Source organism: Vipera ursinii (genome assembly GCF_947247035.1).
Source record: "Vipera ursinii genome assembly, chromosome: 1".
NCBI lineage: Eukaryota > Metazoa > Chordata > Lepidosauria > Squamata > Viperidae > Vipera > Vipera ursinii.
Window position 1 is genome coordinate 335,637,350 of NC_139512.1, and position 21,018 is coordinate 335,658,367.

The 21,018-nt window shown below is 44.6% G+C and overlaps 2 protein-coding genes across 5 annotated transcripts; one reads left to right on the top strand and one right to left on the bottom strand.

The window, feature by feature from the left end:
* The first annotated feature begins 310 nt into the window (after nt 1–310).
* Nucleotides 311–10,467, top strand: LOC310633094 (E3 ubiquitin-protein ligase RNF19A-like). Of its 2 annotated transcripts, XM_083350715.1 has the most exons (8): nt 311–1,136; nt 4,706–4,914; nt 5,080–5,227; nt 6,296–6,458; nt 6,610–6,724; nt 6,888–7,025; nt 8,201–8,381; nt 8,763–10,467. In XM_083350715.1, exons 1-8 carry the CDS (start codon nt 676–678, stop codon nt 8,923–8,925), a joined length of 1,578 nt encoding a protein of 525 aa, XP_083206841.1. In that variant the 5' UTR covers nt 311–675; the 3' UTR covers nt 8,926–10,467. The 2 variants fall into 2 exon arrangements, with proteins under 2 accessions (XP_083206841.1, XP_083206842.1); XM_083350716.1 differs by lacking the exon at nt 6,888–7,025.
* On the bottom strand, nt 1,947–18,053 carry PPM1G (protein phosphatase, Mg2+/Mn2+ dependent 1G). Of its 3 annotated transcripts, none has more exons than XM_083350714.1 (11): nt 17,857–18,053; nt 16,917–16,986; nt 16,022–16,107; nt 15,454–15,589; nt 14,304–14,752; nt 13,989–14,105; nt 13,596–13,830; nt 12,374–12,503; nt 12,045–12,147; nt 11,185–11,391; nt 1,947–1,996 (listed from the first exon to the last, which is right to left on the bottom strand). In XM_083350714.1, the coding sequence occupies exons 1-10, from the start codon at nt 17,974–17,976 to the stop codon at nt 11,197–11,199; spliced, it is 1,641 nt and encodes a 546-aa protein (XP_083206840.1). In that variant the 5' UTR covers nt 17,977–18,053; the 3' UTR covers nt 1,947–1,996; nt 11,185–11,196. The 3 variants fall into 3 exon arrangements, with proteins under 3 accessions (XP_083206840.1, XP_083206839.1, XP_083206838.1); XM_083350713.1 differs by lacking the exon at nt 1,947–1,996 and adding an exon at nt 6,941–7,049; XM_083350712.1 differs by lacking the exon at nt 1,947–1,996 and having other exon boundaries at nt 11,127–11,391.
* Between the last annotated feature and the right edge of the window lie 2,965 nt (nt 18,054–21,018).

The window sequence follows — 21,018 nt, forward strand, 5'->3', positions numbered from 1 at the left end:
TGCCTAGGGCCGTGTTCCAATCTGTCAAGGTCCTCCTTCTGAATCTTGAGTCTCTGTGCAACGTTGACGTGCTGTTGATGTGCTTCCTTCTCCGGGTGACGATTCATTTTTCACACAAAAGGGCCGAAGAGAAAAAGTTTCAAGAACGAGCAGGAACCGTGAGACTCTCCCTTTGTTTCGCTCCGTCTTCCTGGGGGACTACACTTCCCAGGCTGCCGAGCGGGGGCGAGTGCGCTAAAGCAAGAGCGAAGAGGTGGCGACACCGCCGGGCACAAGCAAATCAGGCGCCGACCCCGCCTTTTGCCGGCCGTTCCAAGGACAAACCGGCCGGCTGGCCAGCTAGTTATCCTTGGGCTAAGCGCACGGGCTCCGCAACAGCCCCGCAAGACTCCCTCGTTCTCGCGCGCCGCAATTTGCGGCGTGTTTTTATCCGACCCCGGGGAAAGCCACCCTCCCTTTGCGCCCCTGCTGGCTTCTCTCCTTCGAGGCGTTGCAGAGCGGGAGGCAGCCGATGGCGAATCGCAGCTGAAAAGACGAGACAGCGGCGGGTCGGAGACATCTGGAGATGATGGAGGAGGAGCCCTTCGGCCGCCAATTCTCCGGCCTTTCTGCGGGTTGAGCAGCGCGGCGGGCTGAACGCCTCGCCCGACTCGTCTCCGAGCATCTTCGGCCCAGATGAAGCGACCCAGGGTGGGGCCTTCCTCTCTCGGCGTCATGAGCCTCTTTGGAGGAAAACCCCAAACGATGTCGGAACCACTCGGGGAGCCGGAGGGGCCCCCCTTAGACCGCGCCGAGGAGGCCCGAGTCGCCTTAATGCTTCCAGAGGAGGGGAAGGAAAAGGAGGACCTTGTCGAGTGCCCGCTCTGTCTGCTGGCCCAGCCCGCGGCGGCCTTCCCTGCGCTTTCCTCCTGTGCCCACCTGTCTTGCCTCACTTGTTTGCGGCAATATTTGCGCATTGAGATCAGCGAGAGCCGCGTCCAGCTGGCCTGTCCGCACTGTCCGGCTCAGTTACAACCGGCCGAGATCCATCAGCTCCTGCCTGAGGCCGGCCTTCGTGACAAATACGAAGAGTACCTGCTGAGGCGCCTGTTAGTTGCAGACCCTGGCACGCGCTGGTGCCCGGCCCCTGATTGCAGGTGGGGTGTGCAAGCTGGCTCTGTGGCCTTAGCGGGCAGGAGGGGAACCATTGAGTAGGTGCAGAAATCTGATCTACTAGTGCAGGGGTAGGCAACCTCGGCTCTTTTATGACTCATGGACTTCAACTCCCAGAATTCCTGAGTCAGCTATGCTGACTCAGGAATTCTGGGAGTTGAAGTCCATGAGTCATAAAAGAGCCGAGGTTGCCTACCCCTGTACTAGTGAAACACTAGCTCCGTTAAGGGGCTGTGATGCTCTCTTAAGTGCTTAGAGGCTGCATTCAAAAAGCATGCCCAATCTTCTCACCAAATTAATCAGTTTCCTGGGTTAAAGCACGAACCGGCATCGTACATCAGGCTAAGTCACCAAAAGCAAACATAAAACTTGAAATACTTAACCACATTTTAACTTTATCAAACTTAGCGGGTTGTGTGAATGTATATGTTCCTAGTGTGTTGGCTTACAGTGTTTGGTTCTGTTTATTGTCAACTTTATACGTGCACCCCCTGGTAAGTCCAATCGTAGCGCTTAAATATGTTGAGTGCATACGGCCAGAGAGGGAGAAGAGGTTTTGCGTTAAACTGAAATTTAGCTGTAGGAAAGAGTAAAAGGTTTGCTGGAGAAAAGAGGCAGTGGAGATAATATACTGGCAAGATGGTTGAGATTGGACAGCCATTGTTGATTTCTGCGTATCCCTTTTCTCCATTAGTTCATTTATTCTGTGCCAACTAGAGTTCCAAAACTAGTTTCAGAGTTTTCCTTTACAGCTGCAGACAGATCTGGGTTTATTTGGCATCCTGAGTGGTGGTGGGACTGATGCAGAGATCCAGAGCTCATTGAGGGGAGAGCATTGCTTCACCTGCAGATGATTCCAATTTCAAAACATTGGTGTTAGAGCACAGTGACTTGACTTCTTGACTTGGAAGAAATTTTAATAAATCGGCCTATTAGTTTTAAGACTGTATTAGAGGTTCAATTCTAAATAAAGTGACTTCTTCTACGTGGTAGATTTAAGTGAAAATTTCAGTGGGAATCTGAAGTTGAGGATTCCAGTTAAATGAGAGTAGTTATGCCCAGAGAGACCGTGTACTTGCTTATTCCATAGTTGCCACTCATACTTTATCCAGCAAACCTGTTTTCCTGAGATCAGATTTTTTTTTCTTTCTCCCCTGCCATTCTCCTGGCTTCACTCTTCTCCTTCACATCTCACCAGGTTAGGTTGTGTCAAGGAAGCACCTTCTTTCTGAAGACACAGTTGCAAGTGCACATACTGCACTGTTAGGCACTGAGTGCATTTGATTTGGTGCAGATAGCTGGTTAGCTAGGCATTTAACTGAACAGTTTTGTTGCCAATCTGCAAGTGTTTTAAAGATTTAAAAAAATCTTCCTTGCAACCTTGCTTATTTAGGTTTTGGGGAGAACATGTCCTGAGGCCGTTATTATAAATCTGCTTTGTCAGCCCCTACCCTAGAGAAGCTTGATTAAAAACTGGGAATGCTGAAGCTAAGTGAACCACTAAAGAGAGAAGCAAATGCCATTGATGCCACAAAAAGCATCTGGTGATTCCCAGCCATCTAACATTCATCTGTCCCTCAACTGATAGAGATATGGTGCTCTGGAGAGTGGATTACATAAGAAATGCTACATAGAGGTGGGGGTAAGACTGTGGCTGCCTCCATGAAATGCTTAACTCTAAAAAATTTTTTAAAGTTGTGGTAAGTGGATTGAATGGGAAAGTGAGCGGTGCTAGTTCCTAATAGGCTTCCAGGTGCAATTCAAAATGCTGGTCGTTACTTATACAGCATTTTGTAGCAGTGGCCAGGATAACAGAAGGATCACTTTTTCCAGTTGTTATTACTACTCTACAGGTGGTCCTTGTGTAACTACCAGTCATTCAGCAACTGAATGAACTTACAATGGTGCTGAACAACTGGTCCTCATCACCAGTCTGGTATTCATACTTAGCTTGTAATGGTTTGTGGGAACGGCCTTGTGGAATGAGGGAAAGAGATGCTGCCTAGAAACAACCAGACAAGACAGAGGAGCCCTGAGTAGTTTAACACTCAAAGGAAGGAAGACATTTAGGAAGGACACATAGTAGTTGATCCAATGGCTAAAAGTGACGACGGGAAATCTGTACCTTCAGACTTACAAGGTTCTGTTAATGTAGCAGTATAATAAAGCAGAATTAGCTCATCGCGTTCTATTTCCTGTCTGGTTTACCTGGAAGGGCTGACACAGCAGCAGAGGGGGTAGCAGTGCCCTTGCAGTTATTCAGGATCGTTATTCAAGCACTTGGTGACCAATCTGTAATTAATGGTCATAGCGTCCCACAGTAACTCTATGATTTGATACATTTCCTGCCAGTTTCCCACTTGCAAAGTCAGTCATGTGTGGTCCTCCCTTAACAACCTGCATGGTCCTTGCATACCAATGGCAACTGAGATTGCCAGAACAGCTGTTGCTAAGTGGTGCAGTCACATGTTACAATTTATGACTGTGTCAACAAGCAACATAAATTCTAGTCCCCATTATTCTCATTAACTGAGGACTACCTATATTAGATCTGGCAGGAGGAACGTGTTACAGGACCCCTGACTTAAAAGATTGCCATCTTGTGAGACCCAGGAAATACTACCTTTTCAGTCATGGTATTTGCTCTTTGGAACCCCTTTACTCTGAGGTCTATTTGGCCCCAACCTTCTGGCCTTTTGGAAAGTGTTTAAGACCTGTCTGTTTGCCCTGGCATTGGAGATCAAGAAGTTAGCAAAACCCAGGTGGGTTATTACTCGTGAGATTTTTATTTTCAGCTGCCATTTCCTATTTGTTTAGATTTGCACTATTTTAGTTTTAATCCTTAAACTCACAAGAGTCGCTTGGGCAAGAAGGGCAGCCTTGTAAATTAATAAATAATAAAAGAGCAAATGGTTAGGATGCTGAGCTTGTCGATCAGGTGGTCGGCAGTTTGGCAGGTTGAATCCCGAGTGCCGCATAACAGAGTGAGCGCCTGTTACTCATCCCAGCTTCTGCCAACCTAGCAGTTCGAAAGCACGTAAAAATGCAAGTAGAAAAATAGGGACCACTACGGTGGGAAGGTAACAGCGTACTGTGCGCCTTTGGCGTCTAGTCATGCCGGCCACATGACCACGGAGATGTCCTTGGACAAGCGCTGGCTCTTCAGCTTTGAAATGGAGATGAGCACCGGCCCCTAGAGTCGGAAACGACTAGCACGCATGTGCGGGGGAACCTTTACCTTTTTATGATATTATGGTTAATGTATTGGACTGGCAGCAGGGAAACCCTGGTTCCAGTCCATCCTTAGCCTTGGAAACTGACTACATAAACTTGGGCCAACCACTTTCTTTCTCAACCCAACCTAGCTCTCAAGATGGTTGTTCTGGGGAAAATGGAAGGAGAATCACTCTGCATGTTGCCTGCAGCTGATGAATGAAAGGTCACATATAAATGTAAATAAAAATAAAGCTTGAGTTAGGAGAGTGAATTCTGTGAATGGTATCAAGTTCCTGGGGTGATGTTCCTGCTTTTTTTTTTTTTTTGCTTCCTCCAGTTATGCTGTAATTGCATATGGCTGTGCTGAATGCCCCCGACTTGTTTGTGGTCGTCAGGATTGCAAGACAGAATTTTGCTACCATTGCCGGCAGCCCTGGCACCCCAATTCCTCCTGTGAGCAGATGTGGCGGGAGTGGAAGCAGCAGAGCCCTTTGGGAGCGGTGGAACTCTCCACTCAGTTGATCTGGAAAGAAGAAGCAGCCCACAGTGAGTGAGGCAATGGTGCCTCTTTGCCTTCTCCCAGCACCGGGTTTCCTCCATACCTGCATCTTTTCTGCCAGAGCCCTCATATCTCTGGCCCTAAGTACACCTGTTGGGGCCTGATCAGCTGCATTGGTTTAAGCCCTGTTTTCTTCTTTCTGTTTTCCATAGACCCTGACACCGTCAAGGTCTGTCCCCGCTGTGGTGCCTTCATCATGAAAATCAACGATGGGAGCTGTAACCGTATGAACTGCACTGTCTGTGGCTGCCTTTTCTGCTGGCTCTGCATGCAAGAAATCACGGATGTGCATTTCCTCAGGTGTTGCATGTGGAGAGGGAAATGGAGTGGGCCATTCCAGACTTCTCTGCTACCCTATCCATCAGGAGCTTCAGGGAATGGAGTCACGGGCTCGGTAGAGATGGAAATAAACTATATAGGTGCTCAGAGAAGCACTTTGAATAGTATGGATTAGATGAGATTGCAATCCCTTATCTACACGGGGGGGGGGGGACACACCAAATTAAGTTGTATACTTATATCGGCATCATTGGTAAGATGAGGTATTGAAGGCAAATAATGTTTTATGATGACTTAGAATCCAGGGCACCATTTATTTCTACAGACATACCATTTAAAATTGTCTATAAATATTATAACCATAAAGTAAGAGGTTAATTTACATCTGTACTTATAACTGCTGTAAAAGAAAATTGCAAGTCATTTCTTTATACTTTCCCCCCCTGTATTTTTGGCTTAGTTCTTGTCTTTATTTACTTACTTTTTCTTCTAAATATTCTTATTTTTAATCTTTCCATCTTATGATTTTAATAAAATTAATATAAAGTTATGTTTGTGCCATAAATTAAACTTATCTATCAATATTCTACCATAGAAAATCGCATAGTGACATAGAGACATTTACAACAAATTTGAGTATATCAGAAACAGTCAAGTGGATAACAACTTTAATAGAATTTTGAGGACAAATAAATAAAACCTATTGGTAGCAGGTTAAGAATATTTTATGAACTAAGAATTTCAGAAAGCCTTGAACTTCCGAAAGCTTTATGCTTCTCTCTAGATGAGATCCGCATCGTGTACATACTGAATGCAAAGAGATTGGTCTACATCAAGTCCAATAGAAGTTAGGGAGCAACAGTGGTGGATTTCACCAAGGCCTGTTTCTGTGAGCGTGCAGTTCTGGGAAAGGGACTTTGGTTTCAGCAACAGCCCAATCCAACTTCTTCATTTTTGACGCTGCAAAAACTGCTTTGGAAATGGATGGTAGCAAACCCCGTGCTAACAGGAAACTTTAAGGGCGTCTACAGTTTGTACTGTACTTTTGAATGTCCCTGTGTTCATAGCCGATTCCTGTTTTCTCCTCAGTCCTTCTGGCTGCACCTTTTGGGGAAAGAAGCCGTGGTCTCGAACCCGGAAGCTCCTATGGCAGCTGGGCATGGTGTTGGGTGCCCCAATGGTGATTTCACTTGTTGCTGGCATTGCAGTGCCAGTCATCACCTTGGGCATACCCATTTACACAGGGAAGAAGGTAAGGAGACATGCTTGGAGGCCATACCATTTCATAACCACAGAGGCCCATAAAATGTGCACAGGATGTTCTTATAGGCTCATGGGAAATGCAGCTCAGGCCATAGTGGTTTTTCTGGGGATCTCTTTATCATTCTTTCCTTTTCCTTCAGGTTTTGAGCCATGGGCGTAAGAGCAAGCTGTCGGGCTGCCAGCAGTGTCTTTCTGTTGCCAGCAGCATTCTCCTCTCTCTCTTTGTGTCCCCTGTCATCACAGCCGTCACTGTTGGTAAGAGCCACAACGAGACCGAGATGGGAGGGTGTGTGTGGGTCCACAAGATGCTTTTTTGCTTTTGTACTGAAAGGGAAATCTTCTGCCCTTCGTGAATTGCATGGCTGCATGAACGGTCCTTGAACAGAGGTGGTTCTTATAACAGGCTCTTTGCCTGCAGGGGTGGGCGTGCCCCTGATGCTCACCTACGTGTATGGGGTCGTGGTACTCTCTCTGTGCCGGAATCGCTGGGGGTGTGGAAGCTCCCGAAAGAAAGCTGGGGAGCTCAGCACAGTGGAACTGGAGAACCTCGCCAAATGTACGTGAGTTGTTGTGAGTTGTGCTGAAGTCAGAGAGGCAAAGTAGTTTAGTTCCGGGGACACATCACTAGTTGCTCTCATTTAATATATTCTTGCTTTGCCCTTTAAGCCTCCTTCCATAAAATAACTTATTCTAAGTTTGCCATTAGAAAGTTGATGTCTCACTTTAAAGTATGACAGAAGAGTCTAGAATGGCAGATACAGCAGTCCATTATTTCTGAACCTGCATGGCTCGCGATTACATCTAAGTTCCAATAGTATTACATTGGAACGATACCTTAGTTTTGCAGCCATTCTGGTAATGGAACATCCCGTTTAGCTTTGTTTATGGAAGAACGGTGTCATGTCAATTTGATGAGTTATGTTACAGCTTCCTATCTGGGCTTCAGGTGGTCTGGTTCCTACAAAAGTTAATTATCAATGAATGAAAGCCACCAAGCTCTCAATTCTTGACAATATTTGCCTATGTTTTTTTATATAGCTGGTACTATTCGGTACTATTTTAGAAATGCCACACCGTTACAATTCCCACTGAGTTGCAGCCCATGTCAGTTTCCAGTCTTGACCGCTCTCCCAACAAATGTGCATAGAAAACTTTGCCTGTAATTTGGAGATGCACTAACGCTGACTGCAAAGAAGGCTTTGTGTAAAAACCAGTTTAACTGATCCCTTTGATTATACAGCAAGGATTCTTCAAATGCCATTTTCCCCTAATTGGCCCAGAAAACTCAGAAGTGGTTCTCCTTTTAATTATTTTAAATAATCAAGAAATGTCTCAGGAACTCCCCTAACTTTTGGATAGCTCCTTTTGTATAAACAGCTAGTAGATACTGGTATCTCATGCTCATGTTGTCTACAATTGCTAAAAGATATGAGTAGTAAATAGATGGGAAATACCACGACTGAGCAGCTTCTGAAAATGACATTCAATATACAGAATTTGTGAGCTTTTTAGAAACTGTGTGACAATAAACCCTTTTGTTTCTCTTTTTTGTTTTGGTGCCATTTGAAAATTTTGCTCAATTTCTGCACTTGCAGACAGTTTTATTCAATCAGGTTTCATGCGATCAACATTTCCATTAAGGAAACCTTGCAGAGGTTATCTAGATATGTGAAGAAATATTGTGATGCCAAGGGGATGCTGCCATGTTCATCTTTTCTTTCTTCATACCAGTGAACGAACTGCTAGCTGTGTTGCCTACCCCCATGGTGCCTGAGAAGGGGGCTTCTGTTTCCATCCCCCATTCAAGTAACAGCCAACACGAATCATGCCAAAAAGATTGGAACAGTGAATCTGCCAGCACTGTAGCCTTGGCAGGCAGCATGCTGAGTGAAGCTCAAGAAAATTCTCACAGGTCAGTATGGTAGACTTGGAAGGGTTGGAGGAAGGCCCAAGCAAAGCTACTCCCTATAAGTAATCTCTGGATGGAATGGAAGACCTATTGAACAAATAGTGTTGTCCTCAGGTCTGCTTTATTGGGCTGTTGCAAGTCCAGTTTGGGAGAGGTTCCACCTCACTGCTACCTCCAGTTTCTCACTCATGGCAGACATCCTCGTTCTGTTTTCGGTGATGCGAAAAATACAGTAGTGCAGAGGGAAGAAACACAAAAACATACTCTTCTTCCCAAACAGAAGATTGCTTTATAGTGCAATATTGTGAATTGTAGCTTTCTACCCTGTTTTTCTGAGCCATATTCCACCCACTTCACAAGTAGCACTGTTCTTCTCCTGTGCAGGGATGGCCTGAATATGGTGGAAGTGGAAGTGGAGATTGAAACTCAGCCACAGGCTGCTGGTGAGCACAGTCTCTGTAGTGCTGCATCAGGCCACAGCTTTTCAGCAGATTCTCTCGCCTACACAAGTGATGGCTGCAGTTTGGCAGGAGTGATGACAGAGTAAAGCAACTTAACACACAGAAGCAACCATGGACTGAAGATCCAAGCTCTCCTAGCTTGAAAGCCACGTCTGTCTGCAGCCCGTGCAAGATTCATCACTGCTCAATTGTTACCCAAACAGTTGGCATCTTTTAGCCCCCACTTGATTAAGACCTTTGGTGCTTCAGGATAATAAATAGCAGCTATCAGAGGAGTCTAATGGATCCTCCCTTTATAATACGTAGGGATGGAACCCCATGCGTTACCTACTTAGGTGGTGGGAAGACGTCTTCTCAGATGGGGCTAAATTGCTGAACAACCTCTGAAAGACTAACTTTGAGGCCAGATTCCCATTAAAGGAGGCTTGGGAAACCTGTCATCTTCCAGATGTTGAATTACAACTTCAAGCATCACTCATAATTGGCCATATTGATTAGATCTCCTGAATCGTAGATTTCCTACTCTGATTAAATGATTTTAAGTAACTACTTTGAGCAGACTGCTTGTGGAAGTGAAAGTGCTGATCTAAATAGGTCAGAGTTTCAATTCTGATAAGATAGCTACGTATGTTAATCTCCTGGATAAAGATTGAGGCTTGGACTGGAAAATCCTCAAGTAAAAGCCTAATGCCAATTTCAGAGAATCAAAGAAAGTTTGTATTGGTAGGAGGAAAAAGGGTGCACATGAAGCCAGGTTAGAACTTCTGAGAGATTCTGGACTACATTGTGGATTGCTTTATAACAAGTCCATTAGGAGACTTGCTGTGAAAACAAAGCCATGAGATGTTAAAGCCATTATTATAGAATAAGCTCCTATGAAATTCCTGAAACCTTAAACATGCTAGTTTTATCTGAGTGATCGCTTAAGAAATTACTCAGAAATCTAATGGAATAGCTATAATTCCATACAAAGTAGCAAGTAATTAAAATTACTTAAATTTTCACCTCAATATTGAAAGCGATGAAGGAATTTCACAATGTCTAGTAGTACTATGATCCTATATTCCATAGGAGTGAGGCAAAATAGGTTGAAAATCAACTTTGGGTTAGCCTTATACAAATCAATGGTGTAGGAACAATAGATGCAACAAAATTGGAAAAGGCTGTTATAAACAAGCACCTTCGAAAAAAGGGAAAACAACTTGTAATGGGCTGGTGGACCGCACTGCTACCTGCTGGAAGAGCTATTCCAGCGACATCCACAATTTTGGCTCATTTGGGGAAGGCTTAAATAACAGTGCCCCAACTTGTTTTTAGGTTTGGGGAATTTTGAGAGTGGTAATGGAAGCCATAGATTTGTCTCTCAAAGGCTTTCAATTCCCACTTTTTTCCCAAGTTCAAATTGAAATTTATGACTGTAAAATAAGGGTGCTATATTTCATGGCCTACAGAGTTGCATTCAAGTCTTAATAAAAACCATGTGGCTAAATTTAGGTTCCCCTATATTCAAAGAAAAGAATTCTAGTTTTCTACCAAAAAAAGAAGCAGCAAGAATTGGGGTTGTCTTGTCTTTTGCAAGCTTCCTGGGGAAACCATAAGGGTTTAGATAAAAGTTTCTATGGACAAGACAAGGTGTTGTTGGTCCTAGTTTGCTTGGGCAGAAAAAGACCCGCAAGTCATAGGCATGGAACTCATAGTGGGAAAGGATTTGGAATCGGAAAGAAACTGAAATAGTGAATTACATAATGGTTCAGTTCATCTTACTTCCTCCCCTCACAATTTTACAAAAGTACACAGTCACTGATAAAAGAGTTTTAGTTTTTAGTTTGAAAAAAAAATCTCAGTTGAAAATGAATGACAGAGTTGGAGGCTTGGCAGCCATGGGGTGGGGTGTGGTGGGGAACATGGCAATCAGTCCCACAAATTAAAAAAAAACGGAGGCCTTAAATAGAAGCGCAGCTCTGAAAACTCCACATTGGAAAACTGCTTCCCGCCAACAGAAAAAATCAGGCATGGAAATGGCAACAGCCATACAGAAACACTGCAGTGGTCAGTGTGTGTGTGTGTGTGTGTGTGTGTGTGTGTGTGTGCGCGAGAGAGAGAGAGACAGAGTGTGTTTGAGCAGGTAAGTCTGCCTTCTGGGCTTTGGCCAGATGATGACCCTCCCTGCCATTCACTCTTTGGAATGGTTTTAAAGTGGGACCCATCTGAATCCCTTTCCCCCCCCTCCAAATAATAAAGAGAAAATGGGCCTCCCTAAGGATAAAAAAAGCCTAAAACAGGCATCAAAAGTTCAGCTTTGTTTAGAAAACAAGAGTCCAGTGAGAGCATGGGCAATTCCCTACCCAACGTGGCTGCTAGTCCTGTCGGGCCTTCTTGCTACAGCCCTCTTCTGTGGCGCTAGTTGTTGTGCTATCTTCCAGTTTCCGCTTGCTGCTCTCAGCAGGGGAGCCTTGACTGATTTGTGGTTTAAAAGAGATGATGATACAAGTCATGTTGTCACAGCCTGTTCCATCACCGGATGTGTCAGGAGCCAAACAACGATCCAAGAGCTGTTTAGACAAAAATTAAGAGAATGAACTCGGCGTGAAATCCGTCTTCTGGAATACATTCATTAAACGGAAGGACAGAGAAATTCAGGCAATAGTCTTGACGGTTTCAGATACCTGCCAGGCAGTCTGTAAATAAACCTCCAGGAAGGAATCTTTGTGAAAACCGAACCAAGATTTAATAGAAGTAGACTATGAACCCAATGATTATCCTGTAATGTTTTTCAGTTCCTGAAGATACTTTGTTATCAAAATAGTGACTGTTCCCCAGGCTTAACCAGTTGGGACCCAGTCAGTAAACTGAGTGCATGAATGGTGCATTCCAAGATCTAGTCCAGGGCTCTTCAAACTTGGCCCTTTTATGACTTGTGGACTTCAACTCCCAGAATTCCTCAGCCAGCGTGCCTGGCTGAGGAATTCTGGGAGTTGAAGTCCACAAATCATAAAAGCGCCAAGTTTGAAGACCCCTGATCTAGTCCTTCTCAGGTGCTTTCAATCAGATCCTGGCAATTTTACTGTATCAAATAGAAGTCTCATTGGTAGCCTGAAAAAAAAAAATCTGCTAACCCTGAGAGTTGAATGTCTTTTTTTCTATATAATATAGAAATATTCCTATACTTAATTTCAACTTTCATGTCTCCCACACTCCAACTCACTTCTTCTACTATAGATGAAAGAGATCGCAACTCTCCATCTTCACCCTTCTGTGTTATCTTGGATTGAACAAAATCCACAACCTCTTGGCTACTCATGACATTCCTGGATTAGAAGGAAAAGAGAGAGAGATCATGAAAAACAAATGAAAGACTAGGTTACAATTATACCAACCTATCCTCAGCTTTGCAGTATAGTCCCTACCAGGTCTTGACTTGGTACAAGTTATCAGCACTCTCTACTCCCCAAGTATATTGAAAGAAATTAAACTTCAGCCAACTAACATAGTAAGGATTCTTATTATTTATTCCAAAGCTCAATTTCCACCTACCAGATGCCATCACAGGCAATGACCATAAAATCATGGTCGTCGTTGATTGTCAGCACCTTGATATCTGGCAGCGCTGAGATCATCTGTTCTTCTGGGGGCAAATTCCTGTTACGTTTGTAGAAATGATCTCCTAAGATACAAAAACGTTCAAGAGATTTACTTGAGGGCTCAGTGTCCTAGAGAAAAGTGCAGCAACAAGGAGAAAGCTGGGTTATGCTCACTAAATGAAGTGGCAGAACATTCAAGGCATTTCTCAAACACAAAGACACCTTTGACATAACAGGTTTTTTTAGTTAACTTCTGGTTTGTAGCAGCTAGCTACACATTCCATTTCTTCCAAATCCAGCAGCTGGGATTCACTTCCATGATAGATCAAGTCAAACTGGCTTAATAACAAATATTCATGAGGCGATTCTGGAATTTGAGCTTTATGCTCCCAAATACAAAAAAAATAAAAATGGAAGTAAATCCTCCTGAAAATAACTCCCCCAAATGTGGATGGGCTGGCTAAAAGACCCATTTAATCTAGTCCCCAACCTTTATAGCTTAGCGCCCATTGGGGGGGAGGGAACTGGCTTGTGCAAGTGGTGGGCCAGCGCATGCGTGCACTGGCCTGCCTATTGCGTGTGTTGAACTGCATGTGTTGCCTATCGCTCATGCGAGATGAGCTACATAAGCGAATTTGCAGGCCTGCCGCTCACACGACGATTAAGTAGTGGCCCGTGGCTGGGAACCCTTGATCTAGAATACCATATCCACAACATTTAAGCCACTTTTTGTCAAAAGATTCACTGTTGGAAACAAATTCTTACTTCACTCTACATTCCACATTCACACATTATTCTATATTTTTTGGACCAAGTTACAGATGGCATCAACCATATGTACCATGTTTAAAGCCTTTTCTTCTGAATGGGCATGTCCACAATTAAGCCAGCTTTAAAGTTTAGCATGGACCCCAGTTTTTAATTGCTGTTGCTGGAACATTCAATAAAGTTTTCAGTCCTTTGCTTTTGAGTTTTCAAAAGCTGGTTGCTGACAATTGCTAAAAATGAGTCCATTAATGCAAGGTTTGATTTGCAAACAAGAAGCACTATAAAATAATCTCTATTTTTAGATTGTTGTATTTTCTTTATTTTCCTTTGTACTTAAGACGCTTCAATCGCTCCAGGTCAGAGCTGCCTTTTTCAGAGAAAAAGCACATGCATACTTGTTTACTCACCAATTGCTCTGGAGAGATTGAGGCCACCATTTACCCGACCATCCATGGTTACTTTTCCACCAGCATTCTTTATTCTAGCCAATTCCACTTCATCTTCAGGCTTATGATCATAGGACATATCCACAGCCTTGCCACCTTCAGACACCACACACCGGGAATCTCCAGCATTGGCTACTATTAGCTGCTTGCCTCTGATAAGTGCTACTACCGCCGTTGTGCCGCTGTCTGAGCCAGGCTGGAGAGTAAGAGAACTGTGAGGAGAGCCCATGCCGAAGCACAAGACTTACTGAAAGAGTGGGCCCCAAACCAGGACAAGAGCAAAAGAAGCTCAGCAAATCTCAGTAAGGACCACTGTGTCCCAATTCCTTCCCCACTCTCTTCACAAACACTGACCTTTTCTTTGCCCTCCATTCCTGGGAGCATCATGTCTTCATCATCTTCCTCTTCTGCTTCTTCAGTATCATATTCTTCTTCCTCACTGCTGTAGCTATCCTCATCCTCACTGCATTCCTAATCAAAATGTAATACATCCACCCATAACAGAAATAAAATTGACCCCGTGGCTCTGGCTGCTGTCCTGCATGCAGGACCTGGGGTATCTTTCTTCTTCTTAGCCTCCACCTGTAAAGAAGGCTAAGTTCTGCTTTTTCAGCTCAGCTATGGAAGGACAAAGTGCCCCTCCCCCCACTGCCCAAATGATGATGGTACCTCGCTATCGTCATCTTCCTCCTCTTCTGCATCCTCTGATTCATCCTCACTGTCCTCAAAGAACATTGACTTGATCGCTTGCTGGCTCTTGCTTGCAGACGAGCAGGATGGCTCCATCTCACCACTGGTAGGAGATGCTCCCTCAGAGGTCTTTTTTTGGCAGGTACCAGCATCCCCTCCACCAGCCACATCTGGACCATGGGAGGTACTGATGGCCTCAGAGCACAATTTGCCATTTTTCTCCTCTTCTTCACCCTCCTTATGAAGCCTCAAGGGCTCCTCAGCATCTACTTCACCATTCAAACTTGGCTCCCGGGCATCCTCCTGGGTTACATCTTTGCCTGGTGGGCCCAGCTTGCCCTTGACACAGTTTTGCCCATATCGAGTCAGAAGCTCCTCAATAGTCATTGCAGCCTCCTCATGCAGCAAGGCTGTCTCCTCATTGTCCACTGCATGGGAGTATTGGAGGGAGAAAATGCAGCCAGTCTCAATGTCACATCCTTTTTAAAATCATAGCTTAGGCAGGTTTATTATGACTAAAGGAATATAGCAGGCATGTCAAACTGCTGGCCCAGGGGCCGGATGCATCACATTGGAACTGCGCCCACCCCATTGCCGGCAATGAGGAAAAAGTAGAGGTATGTCGCACAATGGCATGTGATGTTGCGTGTTTGACATGCCTGGAATATAGCTTTGCACATATGACATCAATCTACATACCAAAAATATAGATGGAATCACATTCCTCACTACAAATTCTGGTCTTAAGGGCCTGACACTAGTTTTCCTAATCATATAAACTGTTTTTACCAAGCTGCAACTTTTTGAGGTGTGTAAGTGCAAACATGATGTTCTCCAGATGTTGGATTACAATTCCCATTGTAATCCAACATGCTGGCTTAGAACTGTTAATTCTCCACTTCTGATTTTGTCTAGGCTCTTTCGTAAAGTTGGCATAGTTAATGACTAGATCTCTGGTTTAAGTTGCTTACGTCAAATTTAACACAACATAGGAAATGTGATCTCAGACATTCTTGCACTTTAGGCATTTAATCTCAGTTATATACAAGGGCGATATAAGAGATCTCTTTCTGGTTACTTGGATTTTGCCTCTGATCTGCACTGGACTGCAAATTGCTGCTTCACTCACCATCATCTTCATCTGCTACTTTCATTTCTTGCTCATCACCCTCATCTCGAGACCGCCCTGACATCAGTGCTAATTCCTTGATCACTTCTTCTGTTGTAAGCTTGGCATCAATGGCCAAAAAAGCATCTTCAAGTGCCTAATAAAAAAAAAGAAGATTTCTTTGTGATGTGTGTCCAGGGAGACCACCATTAATATTAGAAACTATTTAGATAGCAACTTATCCAAGATGTATGATACAACTCTTAATAGTCCCAATAAACAAGCTAATACTATGCTGCAGTATAACTAATACCAGTGGACAAAAAGATTAGTTGCTTTTTCTTTCATTGTTATACAAAAAATAGCCAATTTCTAACCAAAATTTGCTTCACATTTATGCTAAACTCTAGTTTTTAACAAGCAATTTAGATATTTTACAATATAGTTAAAGAAAATATTTTAAAAGAATCAAATGGCAAAGACAGGGAAAAGACAGAATGCAATCATGAAACAAGATCCAGTCACAGAATTAGCTGTACTTCTTTGGCACGCTGTTCTATAGTTTTGGGAGATAGCCTTTCTGTCTTACCTTTTGTAGTTTGCCTTCTTTGTATGCTTTCTGATCCTTGATGATCTCTGGCAGGTATTTGGCACAATAGAGGGCTACTTCTTCTCCTAGAGCAAAGAGGCCAACAGTTAGAAACTGACAGTCCCTTGTTTCATCCCACAACGTTTGTTTCAAAGAAAATATGCTTTGGCATCCCAAAGCTGAACAAATGGAGTAGCACGGAAATAACTCAAGAGACCCATTTATTAGGCACACAGGAATTAGGATTGAGTTAGGACCCTAGCATTGACAAATCCATTATTCAACAAAATCCATAGAAGTTAATCAGGCAGTCCATCAAGACTTCCTACAAAGGCGATGTTGTAATAGTAACTGGTCACCCTAGGTAAAAGGTAAAGGTAAAGGTTCCCCCGCACATGCGTGCTAGTCGTTTCCGACTCTAGGGGCCGGTGTTCATCTCCGTTTCAAAGCCGAAGAGCCAGCGCTTGTCCGAGGACTTTTCCGTGGTCATGTGGCCGACATGACTAGACGCCAAAGGCGCACGGAACGCTGTTACCTTCCCACCGTAGTGGTCCCTATTTTTCTACTTGCATTTTTATGTGCTTTCGAACTGCTAGGTTGGCAGAAGCTGGGACGAGTAACAGGCGCTCACTCTGTTACGCGGCACTTGGGATTCGACCCGCCAAACTGCCGACCTTCTGATCGACAACCTCAATATCCTAACCCACTGAGCCACCGCCTCACCCTAGTCAGTTTCAATTAGAAAAAAACGCCTGCATAAAGAATAAAGAGCGCTGACAATGAACCTCCTCAAGCTGTGGGTATGTAAGAGCCTGCAAGATAGCCTTCTCAAAACGCCTGGCCCCAAACAGATGTCCTTAAACTAGTACACACTTGGTTATTGGGTGACCCTTACCTCCATGACCATCGTATACAGAGAACATTGCAGTCTCGCTGTCTAAATCGGGAATGCAGTTGTGAGCATCCTGAAAAAGAGAAGGATCGGTGAAAGGGGGAACGGCGACTACCGTGCGGCGGATCAAGCCCTTGGAAACTCTCAGCAATTTATGAAGGAGCCAAGAAAGAAGGCAGACAAACAAGTGCGACGGTCCTCGCAACCTGCCGGTGCCTCTGGGGCACCCAACTATCTAAAGGTAAAGGTAAAGGTTCCCCCGCACATGTGTTCTAGTCGTTTCCGACTCTAGGGGCCGGTGCTCATCTCCGTTTCAAAGCCGAAGAGCCAGCGCTTGTCCGAGGACGTCTCTGTGGTCATGTGGCCGGCATGACTAGACGCTAAAGGCGGACGGAACGCTGTTACCTTCCCACCGTAGTGGTCCCTATTTTTCTACTTGCATTTTTTTTACGTGCTTTCGAACTGCTAGGTTGGCAGAAGCTGGGACGAGTAACAGGTGCTCACTCTGCTACGCGGCACTCAGGATTCGACCCGCCAAACTGCCGACCTTCCGATCGACAAGCTCAGCGTCCTAACCCACTGAGCCACCGCGTCCCTTTTACCCAACTATCTACAGCTCCGCAAATGTAGGGACTCCACGACACCAGGGCCCACATGGAGCCTCTAGCCCAGGGGTCGGCAACCTCGGCTCTTTTATGACTCGTGGACTTCAACTCCCAGAATTCCTGAGCCAGCTATGCTGGCTCAGGAATTCTGGGAGTTGAAGTCCACGAGTCATAAAAGAGCCGAGGTTGCCGACCCCTGCTCTAGCCGTTAGTCCTGAGAATAATCAGAACGCTTTCCCCACTGAAAGCCGCCATAAGAAACGAGGCCGGGGCCTCCGGTAGGGCCGAATCACCCAGCAAGACGCCGTTCTCCCGCCCTCAGTCCGTCCCGCCCTCACCTCCATGGAGACCCGCCAGCCCTGCATGGCGCTGTAGCCGAAGTGCAGCGGCCGCGGCCCAATTCCGACACCATCCCCAGAGCTCTTGGCCGTGCTGGGCTGCGACAGGTAGGCACCCATGGCAGGCAAGCCCGGGCCCCGCCGAGCCGAAGAAGGAAGAGCGGCAAAGGCAGAAAGCGAACGACAGAAGGAAGGCGATTTAGAGACCGGAAACAGACACCATAGAGTCCCCGCCGAGGAACCACGAGAACCGGATGTGAGGACGATGAATGATACGAAGGAAAAAAAAAAACAAGCGTTTCCGAGCGGAGCGATTGCTAGAGAGGGTGACGGAAATTGAAGGCCATCGCAGGACAGAACGGAATGAATGGAGAGTGGGAGGGGACGAAACCGGACGGGATGTTACAAAATCATAGACTATGACAGGGGTCGGCAACCTCGGCTCTTTTATGACTCGTGGACTTCAACTCCCAGAATTCCTGAGCCAGCATAGCTGGCTCAGGAATTCTGGGAGTTGAAGTCCACGAGTCATAAAAGAGCCGAGGTTGCCGACCCCTGGACTATGAGGAGGAAAGGGCGTACCGCTGGTTGCCGAGCAATTAAAGGGAAGGCCTGAAGGTATTTTATTTCCATTTACTGAAGTGGCATTTCTCTTTGCAGTACTGCATTTCTACGCAAGTCCACAGTACTGAATATCTACGGAGATTCTCAGTCATCCAAGTCATGGTGGTCCCAAAAGTGCTTTTTTCAAAATAGTACTGAATACAGAGTTCTGAACGGAATCCATCAGTTCAGGCAAGGCGAATCGGAGGCAGTGGTGTAGTCAGTCTAGTATCAAAATGGTAACTTGTCAGATTGCTTAACAGACATTATTATTATTATTATTATTATTATTATTATTATTATTATTATCATCATCATCATTATTTATTGAATTTTTATACCGCCCTTCTCCCGAAGGACTCAAGGCGGTGAACAGGGCATATAAATAGAAATACAAAAGTTAAAAAAAAAAGATTAAATAATTGCCCAATTAAAACAATCAGAATATAAAACCCATTAAAACCTAAGGTTCCCCCATCAGGCCAGGCCAGCTTGTTTGAATAAATGGGTCTTTAACCCGCGCCGGAAGGAGCGAAGATCCGGTGCCATCCGGAGCTCAACCGGCAGTTGGTTCCATAAAGCTGGGGCGCCCATAGAGAAGGCCCTCCCCCTGGGGGCCACCAGCCGGCATTCTCTGACCGGAGGCACCCTGAGGAGGCCCTCTCTGTGGGAACGCACAGGGCGGAGGGGAGTCGACGCCGGCAGCAGGTGGTCCCCGAGGTATTAGGGACCCATGCCATGTAAGGACTTAAAAACCATCACCAAGACCTTGAACCTCACCCGGAAGACAACTGGTAACCAATGCAGCTCGCAGAGCAAAGGTGTAACATGGGAGTACTGGGAAACTCCCAAGACAACTCTCGCGGCCGCATTCTGTACCAGTTGGAGCCTCCGAGTGGTCTTCAAGGGAAGCCCCATGTAAAGAGCATTGCAGTAGTCCAGACGAGAGGTCACGAGCGCATGAGTGACCGTACACAGGGCATCCCAGTCCAGATAGGGCCGCAACTGACGCACCAGGCGAACCTGAGCGAAAGCTCAGACCATTACATTATATGAAGTATTTAAGTGAGCAGTAGGCTAAAAAGAGAAGGGTTAAAAATGAAGTATTCCCTATATTAGGGAAATGGAAGTTAAAAGGCATGAAAATTATATAGTCACATTTAGTTCAAAGGGAGATTACTATAAATGAGCTAAGGAACAGCAGTGTGCGCGTGCATATCTTTCCAAGTTTACAGCTTCTAAAACTAAACTGGCAGATCATATTTTAAGCTACACAGAACCTTGGCCTTTTCAAGTCACAAAAAAAAAATCCAAGGCCAGGAGCCAGTGTATTGAAAGCTCATGAGGATGTTCCAAGAGCACAGACAGATGCTTTGTAATTTTTTTACTTGTTTCTGTTTCTCTCTGTTTACCATGGCAGTGCATGCTAAAACTCTGCCAGTAACTAATAATAATTAACTATTAATTAGTTCAAAGCAATAAATTTGAAAGGGCATATTCTCTGCTCAAAATAATTTGGAATTGAAAATCGAATAGCCAATATATACCTTTACACAACTTTATGTGCACTTACATTAGAACAGTATGTACAATTGTATCCACTATACCTCAAAAAGGATATTGTAGAGTTAGGGTAACAAAATGTGGTTAAGATAGTCTATGTGGTTGCTAAGAGTTGGCAGCAATTTGATGGCAAATACTTGTAATCAAAAACGGAGTGACACAAGTTCAGGTCTACAGCCAACTTTGGAAACTCTGGGTGACTTTAAGCCATACATTCTCTCTCAGACCATCTTTCCTTGCAAGGTTGTTGGGAAAACTGGAGGAAAGAATGTTATGCACACTGCCCTGAGCTGAGTGAAAGACACAATAAAGGTTTAATGAATAAATAAAAAAACCTGCCTTGAAGAAAGACACATTTGAGCATTTTTAATTTATAAAGAAAATGACTGGGAACAGATGCAGAACACATACATAAAAAATTAAGTTTGTTATAGGGAACAGGCTGCTTAGTGAGCAATCGAGGGCTGATTAAAGGGATTTCCCATAGCATACACAGCTGTGTAACAAGTCGTAGCAATTGAACCAGTTTTGATGGTTTTAAATAGGGATTACACAAATTCATAATATTGTTATTGCCTATTAACCAAAATGACAATCACCATTTGAGGATAGTGTAGATCTCAGTACCAGCAACTGGAGAATTAAGCTTCTAGCTTAATTAGGAAAGTTCTGATTTGCTAACCACTTGCTTAGATCACACCTCAGATAAACACAACAAAGTTTGTGTAGTTTTCAGCCAATTCCAGTACTATGACTATATTCGGGCTATGTAATTCGTGCATATATGTTAATTCGTGCATATATTTTCTGCTCCATTACCAATGTTCAAAACTATCGAGGGCTGTTTATTCCCGATTCAGAAACTCTACACAATCCGAGGGAGCTTTTCTAACCACGTAGGTGATTAGCAGCATTTCAGCGATCAATCTGGGAAGAGCTAAGCCGCGGCCGAATTCTACTTTTGCTTCACGCAGCGATAAGAAAGAAGACTTTCAC

Coding starts and splice junctions, on each gene's coding strand:
- PPM1G (XM_083350714.1), bottom strand. CDS start 17,976: ATGGGTGCCTACCTGTCGCAGCCCAGCACGGCCAAGAGCTCTGGGGAT. Junction 16,108..16,916: donor TGTATACGATGGTCATGGAG/GTAAGGGTCACC, acceptor TCTTTGCTCTAG/GAGAAGAAGTAGCCCTCTAT. Junction 13,831..13,988: donor GAATGGAGGGCAAAGAAAAG/GTCAGTGTTTGT, acceptor CTTACTCTCCAG/CCTGGCTCAGACAGCGGCAC.
- LOC310633094 (XM_083350715.1), top strand. CDS start 676: ATGAAGCGACCCAGGGTGGGGCCTTCCTCTCTCGGCGTCATGAGCCTC. Junction 5,228..6,295: donor ACGGATGTGCATTTCCTCAG/GTGTTGCATGTG, acceptor TTTTCTCCTCAG/TCCTTCTGGCTGCACCTTTT. Junction 8,382..8,762: donor GCTCAAGAAAATTCTCACAG/GTCAGTATGGTA, acceptor TCTCCTGTGCAG/GGATGGCCTGAATATGGTGG.